Raw genomic sequence first — 20,253 nt, 5'->3', positions numbered from 1 at the left:
AGGAGAACAAAGGCAGTTCATCAAGCTGAGACAGGTTTGCATGTGGCTCTGCTTGGACATTACAGGGTGTTATGGGAAGGGGCGGTTATAAAATTTCACTTAAGAGGGACAAAAGTTGCTACTTCAGAATAACAAAAATTGAGAAAAAAATAAGTGACTGAAGAAAAGGCACATGGGAACATGGAGTTTGGGGTTAATCCTGATGATTCATCCCTAGCTTTCCCAAGGAAGAGAGGCTATGGGAGGACAGGAAACTCAGGAAGAGGGTTGCCAGAGGTGCGGGTATTCTGAGAAGCCCAAGAGGAGAACAGTGACACCAGTACTGTGATTTCTTGCATTATGTTACAGAAAACAGACCAAACAGGGAAAGAAGTAGCCACAAAAAATTTAACAACAGTTTATTTTGCCAGTGGATTTGACTATGGTCTGTCCCAAAGAGTTAGTCCTGCCTAGCAGGGTTTTGGGTCTTTTATAGAGAGAGAGCAAGTGGAGAGGTTCAGAGGCAGAGTTGATGCATTCAAATTGGAAGGTTTCATGAAATCTTGAATTGCTAAGGAAGTTTAAACAGTTTAGGTTACATTGCAAGGCCATCAGTTATACAGAGTATAGATTATACAAAAGAAAAAATGTCCTGCTACATTTTAAGTTATACTGAAAGACCATCAATGATACAAAGGCAGTAAAGACAGGAGATACATAAAGGAAGCAATGTCCCAGTAACAGGCCTGTCCAGACGTGTCCACCTGGTTTGGAAGGCATTTCTGTCAGACTTCATTTACATTTTTAATTTTCCTTTCAGTTCCACACCTGGCTCCTCATAGAACATGTCAGATATCTCATCTGCAGCTGCTGAATTTAGCAAAGGATATCAGGGCATGGAAGTAAGCTCCCCATGATAAAACACTGATTTTGAGAAAATAAAAGCACATTCATGTTTTCCGCTTTGGCTTTGCACTGTGTAATCTGAATCATCTTCCACTTCTGAAGTGATGGAATGTAGAATATTCTTTTGTGCATTAGCGACTCACTTAAGTCATCTATGAAATAAACAAACAAATGAGAAACTGTAGTGGTTATACCATGAATTTCTTCTACAAATCATACACATACACATGTATGATGAAAGTGCACATGTGTTTGACAATTGTTCAAAGTTCAACAATTGTACATTAAATGTATATTCAAATTTTAGCCAAATAAATGGGGAGGACAAATGAAAGAACAAAAAAAAAAGAGGAATACTCCTTAGTGCATGAAGTAGGGGGGAGTAACAAGGAAGACTCAACACAACCCATCATTAACAAAATTAAGAATTGTGCATCTCCTTGAGTATTTTTTAAGTCAGAGTAACAGAAATGTATTTCCTCAGTAAAAGTGGTACTGAGAAGTCATTGCTAATGATGCACAAATATTTTAGTGTTATATTTTCTAGAAATATTCTGTGTTTCTGCTGTGATGTACATCAACAGTACAGTCTTCCCAACAAAAACCCGAACTCTGATGTAATCATAAAAAAATATCAGATTCCAACATAAGGCACCCTAAGAAATACCCATCCAGTATTCTTCAGACTGTCAGAGAATTACAATCAAAGAATATCTGAGAACCAGTCACAGAAGACCTGATGACTAAAAATAGTGTGGTCTCCTGGGTGAACAGGGGGGAAAAAAAGAAAAGAAAAGAGAAAAAGTAACAAAATAGGAATAAAACATAAAGTTTACTATCTGCTACTATTGGCGGTAATATAAGTTATGATGAAAGAAAAATGGGTGCAGGGTGTATCTCTTCATTATCTTCTCAATATGCCTGTAAATCTAAACTGTTCTTTATGCATATATAGTCATCCACATATATAATCATTTTGTTGTGTATATGTTAAATTTCATTACAATTGCTTCTTTAACTCAAAAAAAAAAGAAATATTCTGTGTTTCATAGAATTCTCCATTTGAACAATTTAAACTTTAAACTGTCTTGTCAAATAATATTGATATTTTCAGGGCCATTCTTACTATAGTAGCATGATTAAATGCTCTAAAATGCCATTGAATCGCCTTCTAAATATTTGGACTAAGGGCTTCTTAAATTTTTAATTATTTTAACCTGATTTTAGATAGAACATATATATTCTCTTTGTTTCTGTGTCTCTGTGTCTATGTCTCTGTCTCTGTCTCTCTGTCTCTCTATTTATATATCTCTATCTATCTATCTATCTATCTATATATCTATATATCTATCTATTTATCTATTGGTTGTATTTTCCAGCAATTATAAGACACAAAATGTGCAGTAATATGAAGCTATTCAAAAAATTGTACCATGACAAATTAACTGCGTGTTTGTTTGGAGTCATAATTCATCTGATAAACTGTAAGATGCAATCATACATCTAGGAAGAAGTGATGAACTTAAATGCAAGCTTATAAAACACACAACTATGATCTTATGTTCACACATTGAAAACTCCAATTTTTAACCTGGTCTGAAATTAAACAAAAGAGAGAGATTCTTGGAATCTTCTCAGAGCCGGCCTGGTCACACGCATACGTTTACTGCATGCCACACTCCCAGGACCCCTCATTGCTCACCCGGCTAACAGCACCATCTCGTTAGATGCAGGAACATGAGCTACCTTATTTGACACATTCGTGGTGACTGGGAACCTTGAAGTATAAGTCATTAATGAAACCATGAGATGAACTGCAGTTTCATAAACCTTTCTGTGTTTCACAGAATTTAATAACACAGTCAAACAGTGAAAGTGTGTTAAGAAAAAGAGAAATCTGAGAAATGGTGAAAAGCACAGGGATACATGTGTTTCAATGTGACACTTCTGAGTTCAACAGTATTTCTCCCTCTTTTTCTCATCCATGTTCTTAGAGGAAAGCTCACTCTTTCAGAGTTCTACCTTGCCTTGTTCCTTTGCCTTAACATTACATCAGAAGATGTCCATTGCTGCAAATAATATTCAATGTTTTATTATTAATCTTTTCCAGTTTAATTTTTGTTAGATTTCTTATAGATTCCTCAAAATCAAGCCCTCATCTCTACACAGCTTACTCTTTGAACTGCCTTCTACTCTTAATATCTATCGTGTAATATAATCTGTTTGAACTAGAAAATGCTATTCAGACCTAAGTATATTCCTCATTAAAACATACATGTAATCAATGTGACAGTTTGATCATATTTAGTTGACTGATATCCCTAAACTCTGATCCTCTATTACTAGTAAGAAACAACTTCAGGTAATATACATTCCATGTCTAACAAAAATTCCATCTGAGATTTGTCTCAGAATTTAGCATTTTGTATTTATTTATACTGTGTTTGCATCCCTGTTTAAAAATTCTTTTCTGTTTTAATTATTGTCTTTCATTCTATATGAATGTGTCCCACAATTTTGTCATTCCAGTGTTGCATAATGAGACAAACCTTGTCCTATATATTGATATTGATTTGGTAAGCTAGATATACTTTGTCAGTAAGTTATTTTTTTCAAAATAGTTATGACACTTTATAGACATTTTAGACTGGAACCTGTTAACCTTAGTGTAAATCATGTGTTATGTACCTATTCATATGTGAATCTGGTGAGTTTTTATATTCCTCTGAATCCCCTGCCCTCTTCTACAGAAATACAACAATCCTGCATGTATTGTCATCTTCTTTATGACTGTTTTGACTACCACTGTTACTACTAAAACCTGACTTTGAAAGACAGCACAAATAATAATTTTCATGCCTCTATGTCTGTATTTTTTATTGTAGTCAATATCCAAAAATACCTTTTTCTCCTATTTCTTGACACATATTTAATAAGTTTAATAATGTTGACAAGTATAAGGTCATTCATAATTTTTGAGTGCTGATAGAAAATAAGATGCCAAAGCAAATTGGCAGAATCATACTAGAAGCTACACTTTTCTATATTCCATTCTAATTGTTTTGTGGGTCTTAAAAATTTCTTTCAATATGTCAACATAAAGGATGTCATATTTATTTTCTTCTTCTTTTTTTTAGAATTCTGATCCTTATCTGACTCCCTTTGCCTCCATTTTAAAGTGTGTCGGATTCAGGATGTGAAAAGGTATTTTAAGACAAAACCAAAGCACTCTTCCAATTGTGCTCCCTCCTGGAATCCTACTTCACAAACCACTGCCAGCTGTATAAAAATGGGGATCTTCAACTGACTTTCTAGTCCTACTTGCTTTATTAAGCTTCTTTGAATTTTATTTTAGGGTTGTGCTCAAATTCCTACATATTTTTATGTGACTTTCCTTACAAAACACTAAAATGCAGGCCCTGCCTGCTGGATCTCCACAGTCTGTCACAGGTCTGCACAGCAAGCTTCTATTGTTGTCCCTTCCATTGAGTCACTCGATGTCCCCAATTCCTCAAGCAGAAAACATGTTTCATTTTGTTGAGTATATTCATCCAGTCATCTTTTCCAAAAACAATTACTTATCTGTTCCTCAAATTCTAAGCACAATCCCATTGCAATATCAAATTCCTGCCACCAACTTTAAATCAAGTTTGGTGATTATATAGACTTCAAAATTATGCTTCTACTTGCACAGCTTTAAAATAAAATTTATTATTAAGCTTCATTACACTCACCTAGGGTTATGTGTTTTAAAATAAACTTTTCCTGAAATTATTTCTTAAAAATGAGAATTAATCATTCATATGAAGTTGATATTTGCCAAAGCTATTAAACACATTTACAGTACTCAAATGAAGATCAAGGGTAAAATCTTGGCGGGACTCAATGATTTATCAAAGAGTTCAATATTTATACATTTATTCTCAGACAGTGAGATACCCTGCCTCCATGTTCATGGAGGCATTTCTCTACAAGATGCTGCATTTCAGACTTTTCCATATGAAAATGAAAATAAAATGCTTAACCATAAATCAGACATTATTCATATCTTTATTCATTGAACTTCTTTGATTTAATAAAGATAGTTTAATTATATCTAAAACTATGACATTGTGTGAAAATTATTCTAGTTTCTAATTAGGCAATGAGAACTTCATTCAAAATATATACTAAGTAAGCTGTAAGAAGATAAACATTTTCTGTTAAGAATGACCAGTATGTATAGTTTAGAGAGTCTCTCAAGACTGGATCAGACTCAAGGAACAAGTTTATGCTGCGAATTTAACAAGTTAAATTGAGCTTGGGAAATCATACCTTAGAGAATTGTGAGTGGGTGTTTGCTGACAGCTGAACACCAGAGTAGTGGGAGAAAATTCCTTCTTCTTAATTCATAAAATAATTACCTTAAATCATTAAGCAATTTGGGAAATTGGAGAGTGTTAATTTTCTGTTCCTTCAAAAGCATGATCAACTCATAATCAATATACATATTTCAGTACATTTTGAACTCATTATTAAAAATATAAAATTTTTACACTTTAAAAAGTACTTTTTCTACATCTGGGGGTTTTATTTTAGTTGTTTCTTAAATTGATTCGGCACACTGCATACATATCTTATATTGTGTCCTGTTTTACTTTTATTTGAATGTTTCCACATTGATTAATATTTATAATGCACATATATTTTCAGTGAGACAATTATAGTATTTTTGAGTATGTGATGCATTTTTATTATCGAAGCTCTGTAGTAACACTAGAAGGAAATATCCTCTTCTATATGAAAACTTGGTTTATTGCCAAACTTGGCCTCTTATACTTGTGTTTTTATAATGGTTAATGCTAATAACTATCTCTTTCGTATATAATCACACTAGACAAGGATATAAAGAGAATATGGAATATTTATTTGGTGAAATATTAAACAGAAACAACACTAAATTCACTACAAAATATATGTAATGTCAATAGAAATATTGGTAATTTTAAAATATGATAATGAAAAAAACATCAAAATATTTCATTACATTAGTTTGCCAAGAGGAAATAAGTCACATTTAGTAATCACTATTTTTAGGTAGAAAAATTTGTAGATAAACAAGTGTATTAATATGATCAAAAATCTTGCTATGGCTATTGCTGAGAGTTGGAGGACAGTGATTTTAGGGGCTTGAAATTTTCTATCTATTGATCTACTTGAGAGTAAAATGGTCATTTAACAAATGCTTAAAATGTATTTTAAAATTTAAGTGAAGCCTAAAGAAATTAGTCAAATTCATATTTTTGAAAGAGATTTTCATATATATGTAAATATATACAATAGAAACTACTAGTAATAATTTGAGGAGAGAAACATGTTAAATTTTTTAAAGCAATGAACAATATGATTGCTTACATGATCTTAGGGAAAATAGGGAAGTAGGTTAATCATGGATTAATTACTCTAGATGAACTGTATTAAGTTCACCGAATACAAATATGAAGAAGTAGTCAATGTTGTAGAAGAGAACAATATGACTTAATAATATGTTTGTGAGAAACAATGGATGTTATACAAAGTTTCTCCATTGTTAAAGTAACTATGAGTATATAAATATCAGTTACTGATAAGGAATAAAAGTAGGACAAAAATGTGAAATTTAATGATTATGATTTTGTGTCCATAAATAGTTTGTATAAGCATCAGGCCAAGTGAATTGAGTTTTATCCTTGATTATCAAGCAACATTTCAACAACTAGTATTGAAATATAAGAAAAAATAAGTGATGCATATAGATAGTAGCTAATATTTTCAAAATCTGTTTGTTGAAATTCTGGTCAGGTTTTCATAATTAAAGGCCAACATCCTTGTTTTATTTGAAATATAGTATTACAATGAATAAAAGGACTGTTTTCTAGAATTTTTTATTAAATTATGACATATGTGGTCCTTAATCTAGTAAAGCCAGCTATTATCTGTGTTTACTAAACTTTCCTTAAGCAGAGTTTAGAGCAAAGTCATAACGTGAGGCATGATCTCCTATATCCATATTTTTCATTGTCGCTTTCATATTGTCTGGTGGGGAGATGCTGTGATACAATTAATTCAGAAACTCAGATGAAATGGATGAGTGCAATATACTGTATCACACAGAGAAAAAAATAAGCCCATCTAAACACTGAAAACTATGATGCATTTAAAACTTTCACTGACTACACTGTCATAAAAATTTACTGAAAGTTAAAATATCCACAATAAAGTAAATGAAAATATGAGACATATTTAAGACATTAAAAAACATGCATTTGGGGGCTGGGGATTTAGCTCAGTGGCAAAAGCGCCTGCCTTGCAAGCAGTCAGTCGTGAGTTCGATCCCTGGTACCGATAAAAACGAAAAAGACAAAAAAAAAAAAAAAAAACATTCATTGAGTTATGTGGATTGAGAATACAGTTTGGACATGATAAGCCTCCTGATAGTGTCTTTCACATCTCTGTTCCTGAGGCTTTAGACGAGGGGATTCAGCATGGAGATCAGGACTGTAAAAAGCACTGTAGCCACATTGACCAGGAACCAGGAGCTCTTGGAGCTGGGCACACAGTAGAGAAGAGGACAGTGCCATGGAAGATGCTAATGGCAATTAGGTGGGAGGTGCAAGTAGAGAGGGCTTTCTGGAGTCCATCTTAGGAGGCCAATCTGACAATAGTCACAAGTATGACCACATAGGATGCAAGGATGATCAGGAGGCTGCAAACCTCACTAAATGTAGAAACATAGCATCTGGCTGAAGGAGGTATCAGAGCAGGACACAGACAAGACAGCAGAGTACTCATAGCCAAAGTGATTTATGATGTTAGACTCACAGTAGGACAGCTGCACAAGGGAATATGTGATTGTCGAGGAGCACGTTCCAGCCACCATCTGAGTTCCTGCTACCAGGAGAGCACAGAGCTTATGTGTCATAGTGACTGTGTAGAGCGAGGGGTTACAGACGGTCACGAACTGGTCATAGGCCATCACTGCCAGCATAAATATCTCTGTAATCACACATGCACAGCCAAAGAAAAACTGTGTCATGCATTCTCTGAAGCAGATGGTTCTGTCTTCCTCAATCAAGATTTCTAGCAGTTTGGGTGTAAACACACTGGAATAGCAAATATCCAAAAAGGAAAGATGGCTGAGAAAAAAATACATGGGCATATCAAGTTTGGGGTTGATCTTTCTGACTACAATTATGCCCATGTTCCCCAGCAGAGTGACCACGTAGATGGTCAGGAACACCATGAAGAAGGTGTGGATAGTCTGAGAATCACACCAGTGTAAATGAGGTCACAGAGCTTTGATTTACTGAATTAAGTAGCATGATGCTTAATTAGGAAAAAGTAGATAAAGTATAAGAAGTGGAAGGAAATTGTGCAGCACATCTTGAGAACGTTGGTCTGCAGAAGCTGGGTAGAGGCTCAGTATAAACCACAGGAGATGAGTGTAGTAAGCTGACATCCCCAAGCTCTCTGCTTCACTCTAGAGTATAATTTCAGCACTGTTTACTCTGAGCAATGTCTCATTCATTGACAACTTACAGTTCTTATCTGTAAAAATTCAATATTCTAATTATATATAAATCAATAATAAATATAAATAGTATGTAAGGTAAGCAGGGAAAAATATATTTTGAGGAAATCAAAGAAGATACAGCATAAATTCAATGTAAGCCAATCATAGTAGTCTTATGATTATGGAATCAGAGGTTTTGAAAAAGATTGAATGTTTTAAAACAAGAGAAAATATTACAAATAATTTTGAGGGAGGACAAATATATATTGGCAAATGTTTGGTACAGAAGATCATTTTACAAAAGAAATTCTACAAGAAAAATGCATCATATAATCAAAAATAGAATTAATCATATCACTGAAAATTATCCATTATGAAATTTATTAAATGAGAAAACCATTAGAACAAAAGTTAAACAGGAAGGACACAACGTAAGATTTGTATGCAATGTGTCCTACATCAATTTAAGAAAGAACCAAACCAAAACCCTCATGTAGAATGTAAGTACTTTTTAAATTTTGGGAACTTTTTTTAAAGATAATGAGTTCAAAATGTATTGAAGTATGTAGGTAGATTGTTATAAGTTGACTGAGCTTTTGAAGAAACAGAAAATTAACAAATTCCAATTTCCTACATATGCTTAATGATTTAAAGTAATTATTTTATGAACTAGAAGGGAGAAATTTTCCCCCAATATTCTAGTGCTCTGCTATCAGCAAACACCCAGTTACAATTCTCTAAGGTATGAATTTTTACCCTTTCTTAATGTATACAATTGTTAAGAACTCTTAAAATTTTTTCCTAAGATGTTCTTGAGCTGATTTGATCAATACTTTCAATAATACTCTTATCACTACAATTTTTCTCTTATATGGTTACTAACAAATTTTAAATAATATAAAAGTCTGATGAAATGTCTTCTTGTAGTCAGAGGTTGTAAGGAGAACAATTAGAATAAGGACACAGAATTTATATGTTATTTTATTGTGGTTATCCAAAGTTTAACACAAGGAAATGCAGGTAATCTGTCCACAACACTGAAGACACAGAATATTCAGCCCTAGGGCCTAGAACTCGCATTAATATCCTAAATGAGTCCAGAGAAAACCTAGAGCTCATGACAATGCCTCTCAAGAGTCCACCAATCTATTTTATGGATCAGTGCAGGGAGGACCACAGGTCAGAAGTGGAAGCTATAAAATCTATGCCAGTGTGTGAAGGAGTTGTGCTAGTAAGTTGTGGGTTCTACACTGGAACTGAGAATTCACACTAATAATAAAGACCAGGGCTGTCCTGAAAAGCACCACAGCCATCCTCAGCAACACAGAGGTCCTGAGATCCTCTGACGATAAGCACAGTTGAGTACATGCCAGAAAGCCAGCATGACTAGTTTCTTCTGGAGACTAAATGGCACACATCTTCCCTTCCATAGCCAGGAAGTGATGCTTGATGTACAGAACAGAGCTCCAAAGTGAAACACAGCCACTCTTACCAACAAGGTCCCAAGCTCCTTTGACGACAGTGGTCAAATTTACACTGGGGAAGACAGTCACAATGAGCTTCTCCAGGTGAACTTACAGCTTAAAAAAGCAATACTTAGAGAAACTCACAATGCCTAACTCCTTTTTTCCATGTCTATATTTATACTGGCAGCTTTCCTCAGGTGGGCCATTTACACTTAACACCATGCTGTTTAAATTCAGCTGGTGTTAGGTGACCAACAAGTTTTTAATCCAAAGTTTAACACAAGGAAATGCAGGTTTAAATTTAAAAGTTTAATATTGGTCACCTTCTGTTGGTTGTGTGGTTGGCTTGCAGCATACATCGTATTAAGCTGAAATAAACAATTTATGAGAAATTGCAAACTATACAAACAGGGTAGCATAAGAATTACTAAGTCTTGTAAAACATCCCGAATCCTTTCTTCATGTTGTACACTTGCATATGGTAGTGAAGAATGATTGACAGACTATTGAGATATGAATGAAATGTATACCTGCTATCCCCAGGTATAGAGCACCAGCACCTCCATCACCTCAGTCATGACTTAGGCGATTGGGTGAATATTTGTGTTATTCAGTTTATCACATGTGTTGATAAAGAAGCCATGTTTTATATGCAGGTAATTAGCTCCTTTGTTTCATTTTTCTGCAACATTTTTGGTTTTAAATGAATTAATTTTCATTGTTTATTTCAAAACTGCATTGTTTTCACCATTCAGTAATATGCTGCCTTTATTTTCCTAGAGATATAGTACACTATCTTGTTTTTTGTGGCTATTATTATAATCTCAGTTTCAGGTCAGGAAAAGAAAAACAATTTAAAAAATTCAAAATAGTCCTTCCTCTTGATTTCCAAAGTCTCTAGCCATCAGATAGATGGGATGGTCCTTAGAAGCCCATGATGTCCTGATGTAACTTTTCTTTAATCTTGAATGCCATAACTCAAGTGCTTGTGGCAGAAGTCTAATACAAAATGCTTGAAATGGAAAAATGTTTTGTGTGGATTTCAATAGTACCATCCAGGTAGTGTATGAAAATTTGGCTGCTAATATAGTGCCCATTTAATGTCATTATTTTAAAATTTGATTCTATTAAACATCTCTTTTTCTAATGCACTGGAATTGTCCCATTTATCTTTTAGTGCTTTGTACTGCATTCTGTTTGAATGATACATTTCCTAAATGGCTCTTCCTAGAAAATATGAATGAATATTACAAAATTATTATTTTTCCTACTCTATTTTGCTTTCATATATATTATCATCATATTTATAAAATGATTTGCATATTTTTCTGTTTCGTTTGTTATTTATGACTATGCTTTTTACCTTATTTTTCATGAATTGATTAAACTTCAGGGCAAAACCTTGCATTCAACATTTCATTTAAACACACCACATACATTATAGTTAACATAGAATTTAAATACTTACCTTCAAATTCAGTAAAATGATACAAAAAATAGAGTTTGTAACCTGAAACATGTACCATCAGCTAAACTAAGTTGATAATGCCCACCCACAACCTGCTTATACTCATCCCTCCCCAAATTTTTGCTGATTTCAGTATACATCATTTGAGAATGAAATATACCCAACACTGAATACACTCACCCAAGGCCAGATTTGCCTGTTGTGCATTAGAAGTTGATTACTTCCTTTCCATTATTGATAAACTACAATTATTATCTACCTCAAAACTAAAATGTTGCTCTAAATGTTCCCTTTCCTTTGAAAGCAGTATGTAATTTGTTCCAAACAATTTAATAAATGAAGCAATTAATATTCTTCAATAATCAAAAATTTGGGGGGAAGTTTTCAATGCCCTTTGGAAGATTCACACCCTGAAACTACATTCATAACCACGTTGTTTGTTTGACATCTAAATTTTTAACATTAGGGAAGTAAACCCAGGAGAACTGCCATTTGGTGTAACAAGCTCAAGCAACAAAGCAATTAGGGGAAATTTTGTTTGTTACTTAAAATTTCATTTCTTCTGATTCGAAGATATCCTGATATTCATGTCTTAAGGGGAAAAAAGCCAACTTGCATCTACATAGAGACTATACTTCTGAAAATCATAGAGAGGAAATACAGCAACAAAAACATAGCCATATCCATTCCTGTAAACTCAAAATAACAGAGTTGAATGATGGCAGACAATAGCTAAAGTCATTTTTTCTTTTTTCTTTTAGAGATGGCTTAGCATGGTGTGTAAGGCAAAACTGAAGGGAAAAAGATAGCTAATACCCACACAGGCACAGAAACATTTTTGCAATAGCATCTATCTTTTAAACTACTGATTTTAACATTATGATGATGTAATTCTAAATTCCAGTTTCTGAATTTTGTCTATGATGGCACACTGGTTTTGATTAGTGATTCTGAGTATAGGGCACAAACTTATTTTCATCTCTCAATGCCTGGCTCCAAACAGTGAAAGCTGTAATTTTCTTAATACCTGAATGTGTTTCAGATTCATAGACCAGTACATGGCTGCTTCAATAGGTAGATGGGGGCTGCATTAGATAAAGAGGTTGATAAATATTGGTGTTCTTAATTCTAGAGACCATGTCATCATCTTACCTTTCAATATAGAATTATTTCAATGAAATTCTGCAAATTCAAAGAGAGTTGTTTCAAAGAAAGTTTCCTAGTACTCTCGGTCACGTAATCAATGAGAAATGGATTTGGTTATTAATAGTCACTTACACAATAAATACCATGAGAAACAATAGAAGAAAATATTTAAACAGTATTGAAGCAATCAGAAAATACTTTTAAGAAGATATGTTATCTTTGAACAGATTTGACAAGAAGTGTAGTATTAAAAAGAATGTATGGATCCAGCCCATTATTTAAAAATAATTAAATGGTTTCAAGGTGAAAAAATGTTTTATTAATTTTAAAATACAAAAATTGAACTTGTCCTCAAGGAGTCTGACAGAAGATAAAAGGAAACACAAACTTAGATTGCAACAATGAAACTCTGAGAAGTTACACTAGGAAAATATTTTGAACAATTTCTTTTTAATAATTAGCAATGTGCAAATTATTAGAGAAAAATGTGTCTTTAAACACTCAGAAACACTAATATGTTACAGAAATGAAGATATGTAATAATGAAAATATTTTCAGAAGCTATTCTTTTTAGAAGTCAATAGCAACATATATAAAAAAAGTATAAGTAACTTAATATAATGGAGGTATTTCAAGTAAGTACTTCAAATACAGGGTCATAAACAATAAATTAAAAGTTTTAAAGTTGCTGCAAAATATTATTTTCAACTTTCCTCATTTTGTCTTTCGCATTTAACTTGTATCCACACATGTACCTGTGAGTAAGTCAGATGGGGGCTAAAAATATGACTTTGACCAGATAGATATTCACAATGATGTACAGTTTGTGTATAATAAATGTCTGAAAGTATGTACATTTTAGTCTTCCCTCCAGAGTCAGGAATAATGCTCGATGTGAGGACTAGAGCTTCTCTAGGAGTACCAATGGTTCAAACAGTAACGCGGTGGAGAACTCACAATACCTCAGTGCTTCAATGCATTAGCTTCTCCTCCACATCTCTACTTATGCTGGCAACTTTCCGCAGGTGAGACATCTAAACTCAGCACCATGCTGGTGTAATCCAGCTGGTGTTAATCTGACCACCAGTTCTTAATCCATAACAATATGATAGCTAATTATACTACTAATGTATTGTTAGTTCATCAAAAAGAAAGGCTTGTGTTTTCATTGTTTTATTTTTTGTTCAGTTTTTTATGCTTATATCTTGTAATCTGAATAATTACTTTGATAATTATCTAAGTATACATGGTATAGTAACCATTGTTGATCTCCTATTTTTTCATTTTAAAATTAAAAAAAAACAGTGAGTACTACTTTGCCATAAAGAAGGAAAAACGTGAGTCATTTTAGGAAAACGGATGCACTGTGAGACCATAATGTTAAGTGAAATAAATCAGGCACACAAGCATGGTGTCTCTTGTATGAGAAACCCAAAGTGTAAATAAACATCAAAAAAAGGTAAATGATGGGAAGTAGGGAGCGAGACCTTTTTCAAAAGGGAAGGAAACTGTGTACAGTGGGCGGCAGGGAGGAAGGGAAAGGGGATGAAAAAGAATCTAAATATGCTTTGTACATAGTACTGCAGAAGGAGAAACAGCCAGGACTCCCAGACCATGCCCTTAGGTCGATTCAGGCCTGAAGGTAGTCCAGCCCTTGCCTGACTGTGTAGCCATCAGAAAGTGAGCTGGAGCAACAAAGGGGCTGAGGGGGGTAAACACACTGAGACAGCGGGGATAGGCAGAAAGAAATGCTCACCCTAAACGCGAATCTGAGAAAGCCTCTGCCATTAACACAGCACTGGAGCAGGGGTGCATCTGCAGGAAGGCCTGGAACCCATCACTCAGGAAGAAAGAGCCAGAACTAGAGGCTGCCCAGCAGCAACAACTGGCCCTGAGGAAGAGCCCTGAAGACGTGAGGCTGAGGGCAAAGTGCAAAAGAGCCTGGCAGCCGGGGACATAGCTGCAGGGCAGCACTAAGCTGCATGGACAAAGTGGACTTGCTCCGGGATGAATTAAAAGAGACTCGGTGCCTGCAGAAGCTGTCCAAACAGGAGTTTGCCCGCCAGCTACAAGACGTCCAAGAGGCTGTTCCAAAGTGACTACAGGCAGAAGAAAGAGCACATGACCGTGCTAGACTGGCTGCATGGCAAGACAGAGGCCACTCAGCGTGTGACTGAGGAGGCCAAGGAGGTTCTGAAAGGAGCAGAGCAGGGCGTGGCACAGTCTTGAAGCAGCTGGTATGGGTACAGGCCCAGAGCAAGGGACAGGTGGGGGTGGAAGCACATGCAAGAGGAGGAGGTGATATCACGCAAAGAGGCAGCATTGGACATGCAGCAACAGGGACACAGGGTCCAGGAAGAACTGCAGCACCTGTAAGCGAGTTTGAAGGCTGAGAGCTAAACCCAGAGCCAGCACGCAGAGGAGACTGAGCACAAGCAGCTGTGCGTGCACCGCTGCAGAGATCCACGCGGCCGGCCCACAGCTGCAGGCGACCCTGCACCAAGGAGGGGGCTGCGGGTTAGCTGTGGGCTCTGCACACACAGGAGGAGGAGGAAGTGGAAACACAGAAGCTGCTGAGCACTTCTTGGAGGGGATGGCCTCCTGCACAGAGCACCACCAAAAGCCACACGCTTTGATGTCATTTTAACACTGGTTCGTGATTTTCCTATAGCAAAATCCCACATTTTTCACATCTGACAGTATCACTCACAACATAAGCTTATAATGCTCTTTTCTATTTTATACAATAACTCATGTACAGAATATTTGCAGGAACCTTATGAATAATATCTCTATCGACAACATAATTTTTCAAATTAGATGTATATATTGCATTAATTTCATATTGCAAATATAATAAAAATATGTTTCAAATAAGAAACTTGAAAAACTAAAAATAGACAAATTGATCCCCAATATGTTATTTTTAAATGTAAGCCACCCATGCTGTTACTTATCCTTTTTAATTTTTTTCACAGATAATTTACAGAAGTGTTACTATAATATCTCATGCTATTTTTACTAAATTTTCAATAATACATCCTATCTTATTATATCAGAAACATGAACATTAAAAAAGACCAATATTGAGAAGTCAATGTATACAGTAAAAAGTAAACAAAAGTAATTTAGAAATAATATCCCTGTAACAAATATAGTAATGTTAACTTTTGGTGTTTACTTTGCCCTACTTTTTTATGTCTATCAAAAACTAAACTACATGTGATTTATTTATCCTTCCTGATATTGATGATGTGACAAGTATAGATTTTCTTTCAATATTTCCAAACCCACATATAGGTTGTATCTTGTCTTTCTGTTTCCGAAAACGAACTTACAATACCCATGATAATGAGTAAAGAACTCAAATAGCAAAATCGAAATAATAAAGACATTTGCCAACTAAAAATCAGCTGATATGCTTTCCCCAAAATTCTAGAAACATGTAAAGAGAATGCACAGATATACACAGATGGAGCAGAAAAGAATAAACCACATATCCCAATGCATTACTATGCAGAGAATATGATTTTTTTCCAGCATATGGCAGAATGCATGCAAGGAAATGAACAAAATATGTCCCAAAAATTTTATTAAAATTTAGAAGCCATGGATCAACATAAGAAACAGAAAAGAACAGCATTACAATTTCTTTTTTTTTAATTTTATTTAAGAGGAAAAAGAGAAAAACACAAAACAAAACAAAGCGGTGTAAGGGTACACATAATACAGAACTACAAAAAAAAAACAGTAAGAAATCACCTGTTAATAGATTACATATTATCATCTTAGAAATAGTTGCTCAAATCACAGTATCAAAGAATACAAGGTGGACATTCAAACAGAGAGACTGCAAACAGCTGTGTTCAATGATCCAAAAACATTAATATAGTCAGCTATTTAACACCCCTAAACACACTTGCTGTAATTGTACCATGACTTAGATAAGAAAGCTAGTAATGAAGAACACACGGCAGTGGCAGTGCTGGAGCATAAAATGACAGAGCTGTGAACCTGTGTGAACTATCAGAGCAGCGGGCTCCACTTCCTCCTTTAGCTGAAGAAAGGGAGTGGCAGTTCCCACGCTAGGTGTTGTAAGGTCTTAAAGATTTTCATTCACAGGGCCAGGGGTTTAGCTCAGCAGCCTACTTGGCAAATGCAGGGTCAGGGTCATCAGTTCAATCCCTGGTGCCAAAAAACAAAAAAACATTAAAAAAATTGTCATTTGCTTTGTGACACTCCCACAGACCAGGAAGCCAATGACTAGAAAAAAGATGAATATTTGAGGAGCTCCATACTGGAAGAAGTGTTGTTGCTGAGCAAAACTTGTCTCCTCAGCCTGGAGATGCACCTCCTTAGCTGAAGTGTGGATGTTTACAGTGACATTGTAAACATCTGGTGAAATATCTATATGGAGATTGTCTTTACTATAAAGTTGGTAGGCAGGTCCTTGTGCACTGAACTATGTCCACATTTGTTGCGTTACTTTTGTCAAACACAATATAATCTCAAGTCTTAGTTCTAAATTTAGATTAGTTCCTCTTCATTCAGACTTCTATATTTGCCACTGAGAAATCTATTTGGATACAGCAAATAGGCAAATAGTGTATTTATATTAAATTAAAATAGCTTTGATTTATTTCACTTAAAGCATAGTCATATATACTTTGAAATTAAAGTGCCATCTATACTTTTAAAATGGATATGATCAAGATATTAAAATGTATTTATTTGAATTGTATTGAGTGAGAAAAAATCTTAGATATGATCAGCTTCCTGACTGTCTCTTTCACATCTTTGTTCCTGAGGCTGTAGATGAGGGGATTCAGCATGGGGACCAGGACTGCATACAGGGCAGTGGACACCTTGACTAAGAGCCAGGAGCTCTTAGAGCTGGGCACACAGTAGAGAAGGAGGAGGATGCCATGGAAGATGCTGATGACAGTCAGGTGGGAGGTGCAAGTAGAGAGGGCTTTCTGGAGTCCCCCCTTGGAGGGCATCTTGATAACAGTGATGACTATGGAGGCATAAGAGGCAAGGATGAACAGGAGGCTGCAAGCCTCACTGAAGGTGGAAATGATGAAACATACCATCTGGCTGAAGGAGGAGTCAGAGCAGGACACTGAGAGGACAGCAGAGTACTCACACCCAAAGTGATTTATGATGTTAGACTCACAGTAGGACAGCTGCACAAGGGAATATGTGATTGTCGAGGAACATAGTCCCCCCCACATGTATGTCCCTGCCACAAGCAGAGCACAGAGCGTAGGGGACACAGTGGCTGTGTAAAGCAGGGGATTACAGATGGCCACAAACCGGTCATAGGCCATCACTGCCAGCATAAACATCTCTGTAATCACAAATGCACAAATGAAGAAAAATTGTGTCATGCATTCTCTGAAGGAGATGGTTCTGTCTTCCACAATCAAGATTTCTAGTAGTTTGGGTGTAAACACACTGGAATAGCAAATATCCAAAAAGGAAAGATGGCTGAGGAAGAAGTACATGGGTGTTTGAAGTTTGGGGTTGATCTTTCTGACCACAATTATGCCCATGTTCCCCAGAAGAGTCACTGTGTAGCTGGTCAGGAACACCAGGAAGAGGGGTGCTTGGAGGTGGGGGTATTCTGAGAACCCCACCAGGATGAATGAGATCACAGAGCTTTGATTTCTTACTTCGTGTGCCATGGTTCTTCATTTAAAAAGGAAGAATGAAAATAAAATTGCACAGCAGAAACAGAGCTCTTTAAGTAGAAGAAATTCATGCAGGGCTCCTTAGAAATGACTGAGGTAAATACTTTCCCTTTCCTAGTGCTCTTGCTTCCCTCTGGAGTCCTGCAGGGCCACTTACCACCAAGTGATGACACACAATTAACTCAGTCCTTTTGTCCTCTGCATTTTTGTTATCTGTAATAAAACAGTAGTATTTATGAATATTGATGACATATGTAAATTATATGTAAATCTACCTGATACTCAGAGTACTTCTTAATAAAATATATGACATAAAAGGAGACAAAGCAAAAATCAGACAGGTATTGCCCATGTCATAGTAGTGATAGGATCGATCATGTCAGAGGAGACCATGGGAGTATTAAATCCTTTTAAATTGCAACTATACATAAAATTGCAACAATTTGGAATAGGAGGCATATATTGTCAGACAGCTATTTTCTTTATTCATACACTGGAGTTTTACCTTTTATGTCATGTGGTCTAGTATCAAGTTCTCAAAATACACACAAGAGAATTTTTAACCAATCCCATTAAAAACTTGATTTAATATTATATCGTTAAAATTACATGCTCAAATATCAGTATGTTTAATATTAATACACAGGATTCATATGAGGTGATATACTGTGGAACATTTTGGAGACAACTTTTTTCAGTATTGAACTACATCTTATTTTTTTATTATTTATTTTAAGATAGGATTTCTCTAAGTCGCCAGATTGTCCAGGTTGGGGTTGAATTTACAATCTTCTGAAATCTGTCCCCATCACAGAGCATCGCATTGTATGTTAAATAGAAAGTTGAGTGGGCCCTTTCAAATGATATTATGAAGTTGCATGTGTTCTTTTAAAAGATTTGTTCTTATATTCAGACATTTGGGGTATTTTTGTTGTGATATACCATGCTGGTTCAGAATTTTGAGGTCAAATCTGTGGCTCCTGAAAGGAGGCCTCATGAATTGTATTAATAAATGTCCTGAAAGTTGACTTAGAGACAGAATTCCTGGAATAGTAAGAGTACATCATTCATCCTAAGCATAACTAAGTTGGCTTTCTGGAAAGCTGGAAAATGGGCCCCCTACAGAAATGGCACAATTTAAAAACAGACAGTGCCTCAATGTTCTCACGTGTCTTGTGTTTCATTTTCATCAGCAACAATTTTACAACCCATTTTTTTCTCCTGAAACTTCCTTTTCCTATATCTAAAGCTCCTCTCTTAAAACCTTATCACTGAAATAAACCACAGCACCATCATAAGTCAATTATATATTTAAATGTGTGTTTTAAAATGTCTTTAATAGTGTTGACTTTTATCATCTGGCTTTAAATTGAAATATTTCTTATTTTGTTTCAAAGAAAAATAAAAAGACTGGAGTGCTCTTTCACAGTTTTATAAATTTTCAAATATTTTAATATATTTTCATTAGCCTTACTTTATCCTGAATAACCATTCTCTCTTAACTAGACTCACTATTTTAGGAAAATCTATCTAAGCCAAGATGTCATGATTGTAAGAAGTTGCAGTTTGTGGCAATATATAACCACTAGTTAAAATTTAAAATTAGTATTTCTAGCTCAATTCTCTCCCACACAAATGTTCGTCAGAAGATTACTGATAAATCATGGCCCTCACGCTTGCAAATTCAAAATTTTTTGATAAAGTTGAGAATTGCATTTTTATTATTACACTTGTAGGCTACTTCATATTTTCTCTTCCAATTGCTGCCTGCATGATTTTGAACCCTAATTTGTCTTGTGCCTTAATTCAAGGCTCTCTGTTTGCCTAAAATTCTTCACTGTAACTTTAGTTTCCATTAATCTTACTGGTCTTCAGTAAATTTAGCCCCATTTTCTCGGCTCCATTACTGCTGGAATAACTGGTTTTTAAAGCATTCTTTCATCTCAATTCCAGCAGAGTAACCACAGTGTATTAAACATACTGTCCCATGAACCAGACCAATTTGGAAGGTTCAGGAAAGATACAATTTCCTTTCTTACCCATCCCACACTCATTTGGAACGCA

General features: G+C 35.3%; 1 protein-coding gene and 1 pseudogene across 1 annotated transcript; both read right to left on the bottom strand.

Moving 5' to 3' along the window:
- Positions 1–7,294: 7,294 nt before the first annotated feature.
- On the bottom strand, positions 7,295–8,225 carry LOC100721020 (olfactory receptor 1165-like; annotated as a pseudogene).
- A 6,132-nt stretch (positions 8,226–14,357) lies between these two features.
- On the bottom strand, positions 14,358–18,183 carry LOC100720751 (olfactory receptor 1165-like). The gene is made up of 2 exons (XM_003461821.2): positions 17,242–18,183; positions 14,358–14,990 (listed from the first exon to the last, which is right to left on the bottom strand). The coding sequence occupies exons 1-2, from the start codon at positions 18,181–18,183 to the stop codon at positions 14,358–14,360; spliced, it is 1,575 nt and encodes a 524-aa protein (XP_003461869.2).
- Between the last annotated feature and the right edge of the window lie 2,070 nt (positions 18,184–20,253).

The sequence above is a fragment of the Cavia porcellus genome, unplaced genomic scaffold (assembly GCF_034190915.1).
Source record: "Cavia porcellus strain 051 isolate PalLab524CR breed Dunkin Hartley unplaced genomic scaffold, mCavPor4.1 scaffold_17, whole genome shotgun sequence".
Taxonomy (NCBI): Eukaryota; Metazoa; Chordata; class Mammalia; order Rodentia; family Caviidae; genus Cavia; species Cavia porcellus.
This window is presented reverse-complemented; position numbering and strand designations above follow the sequence as displayed.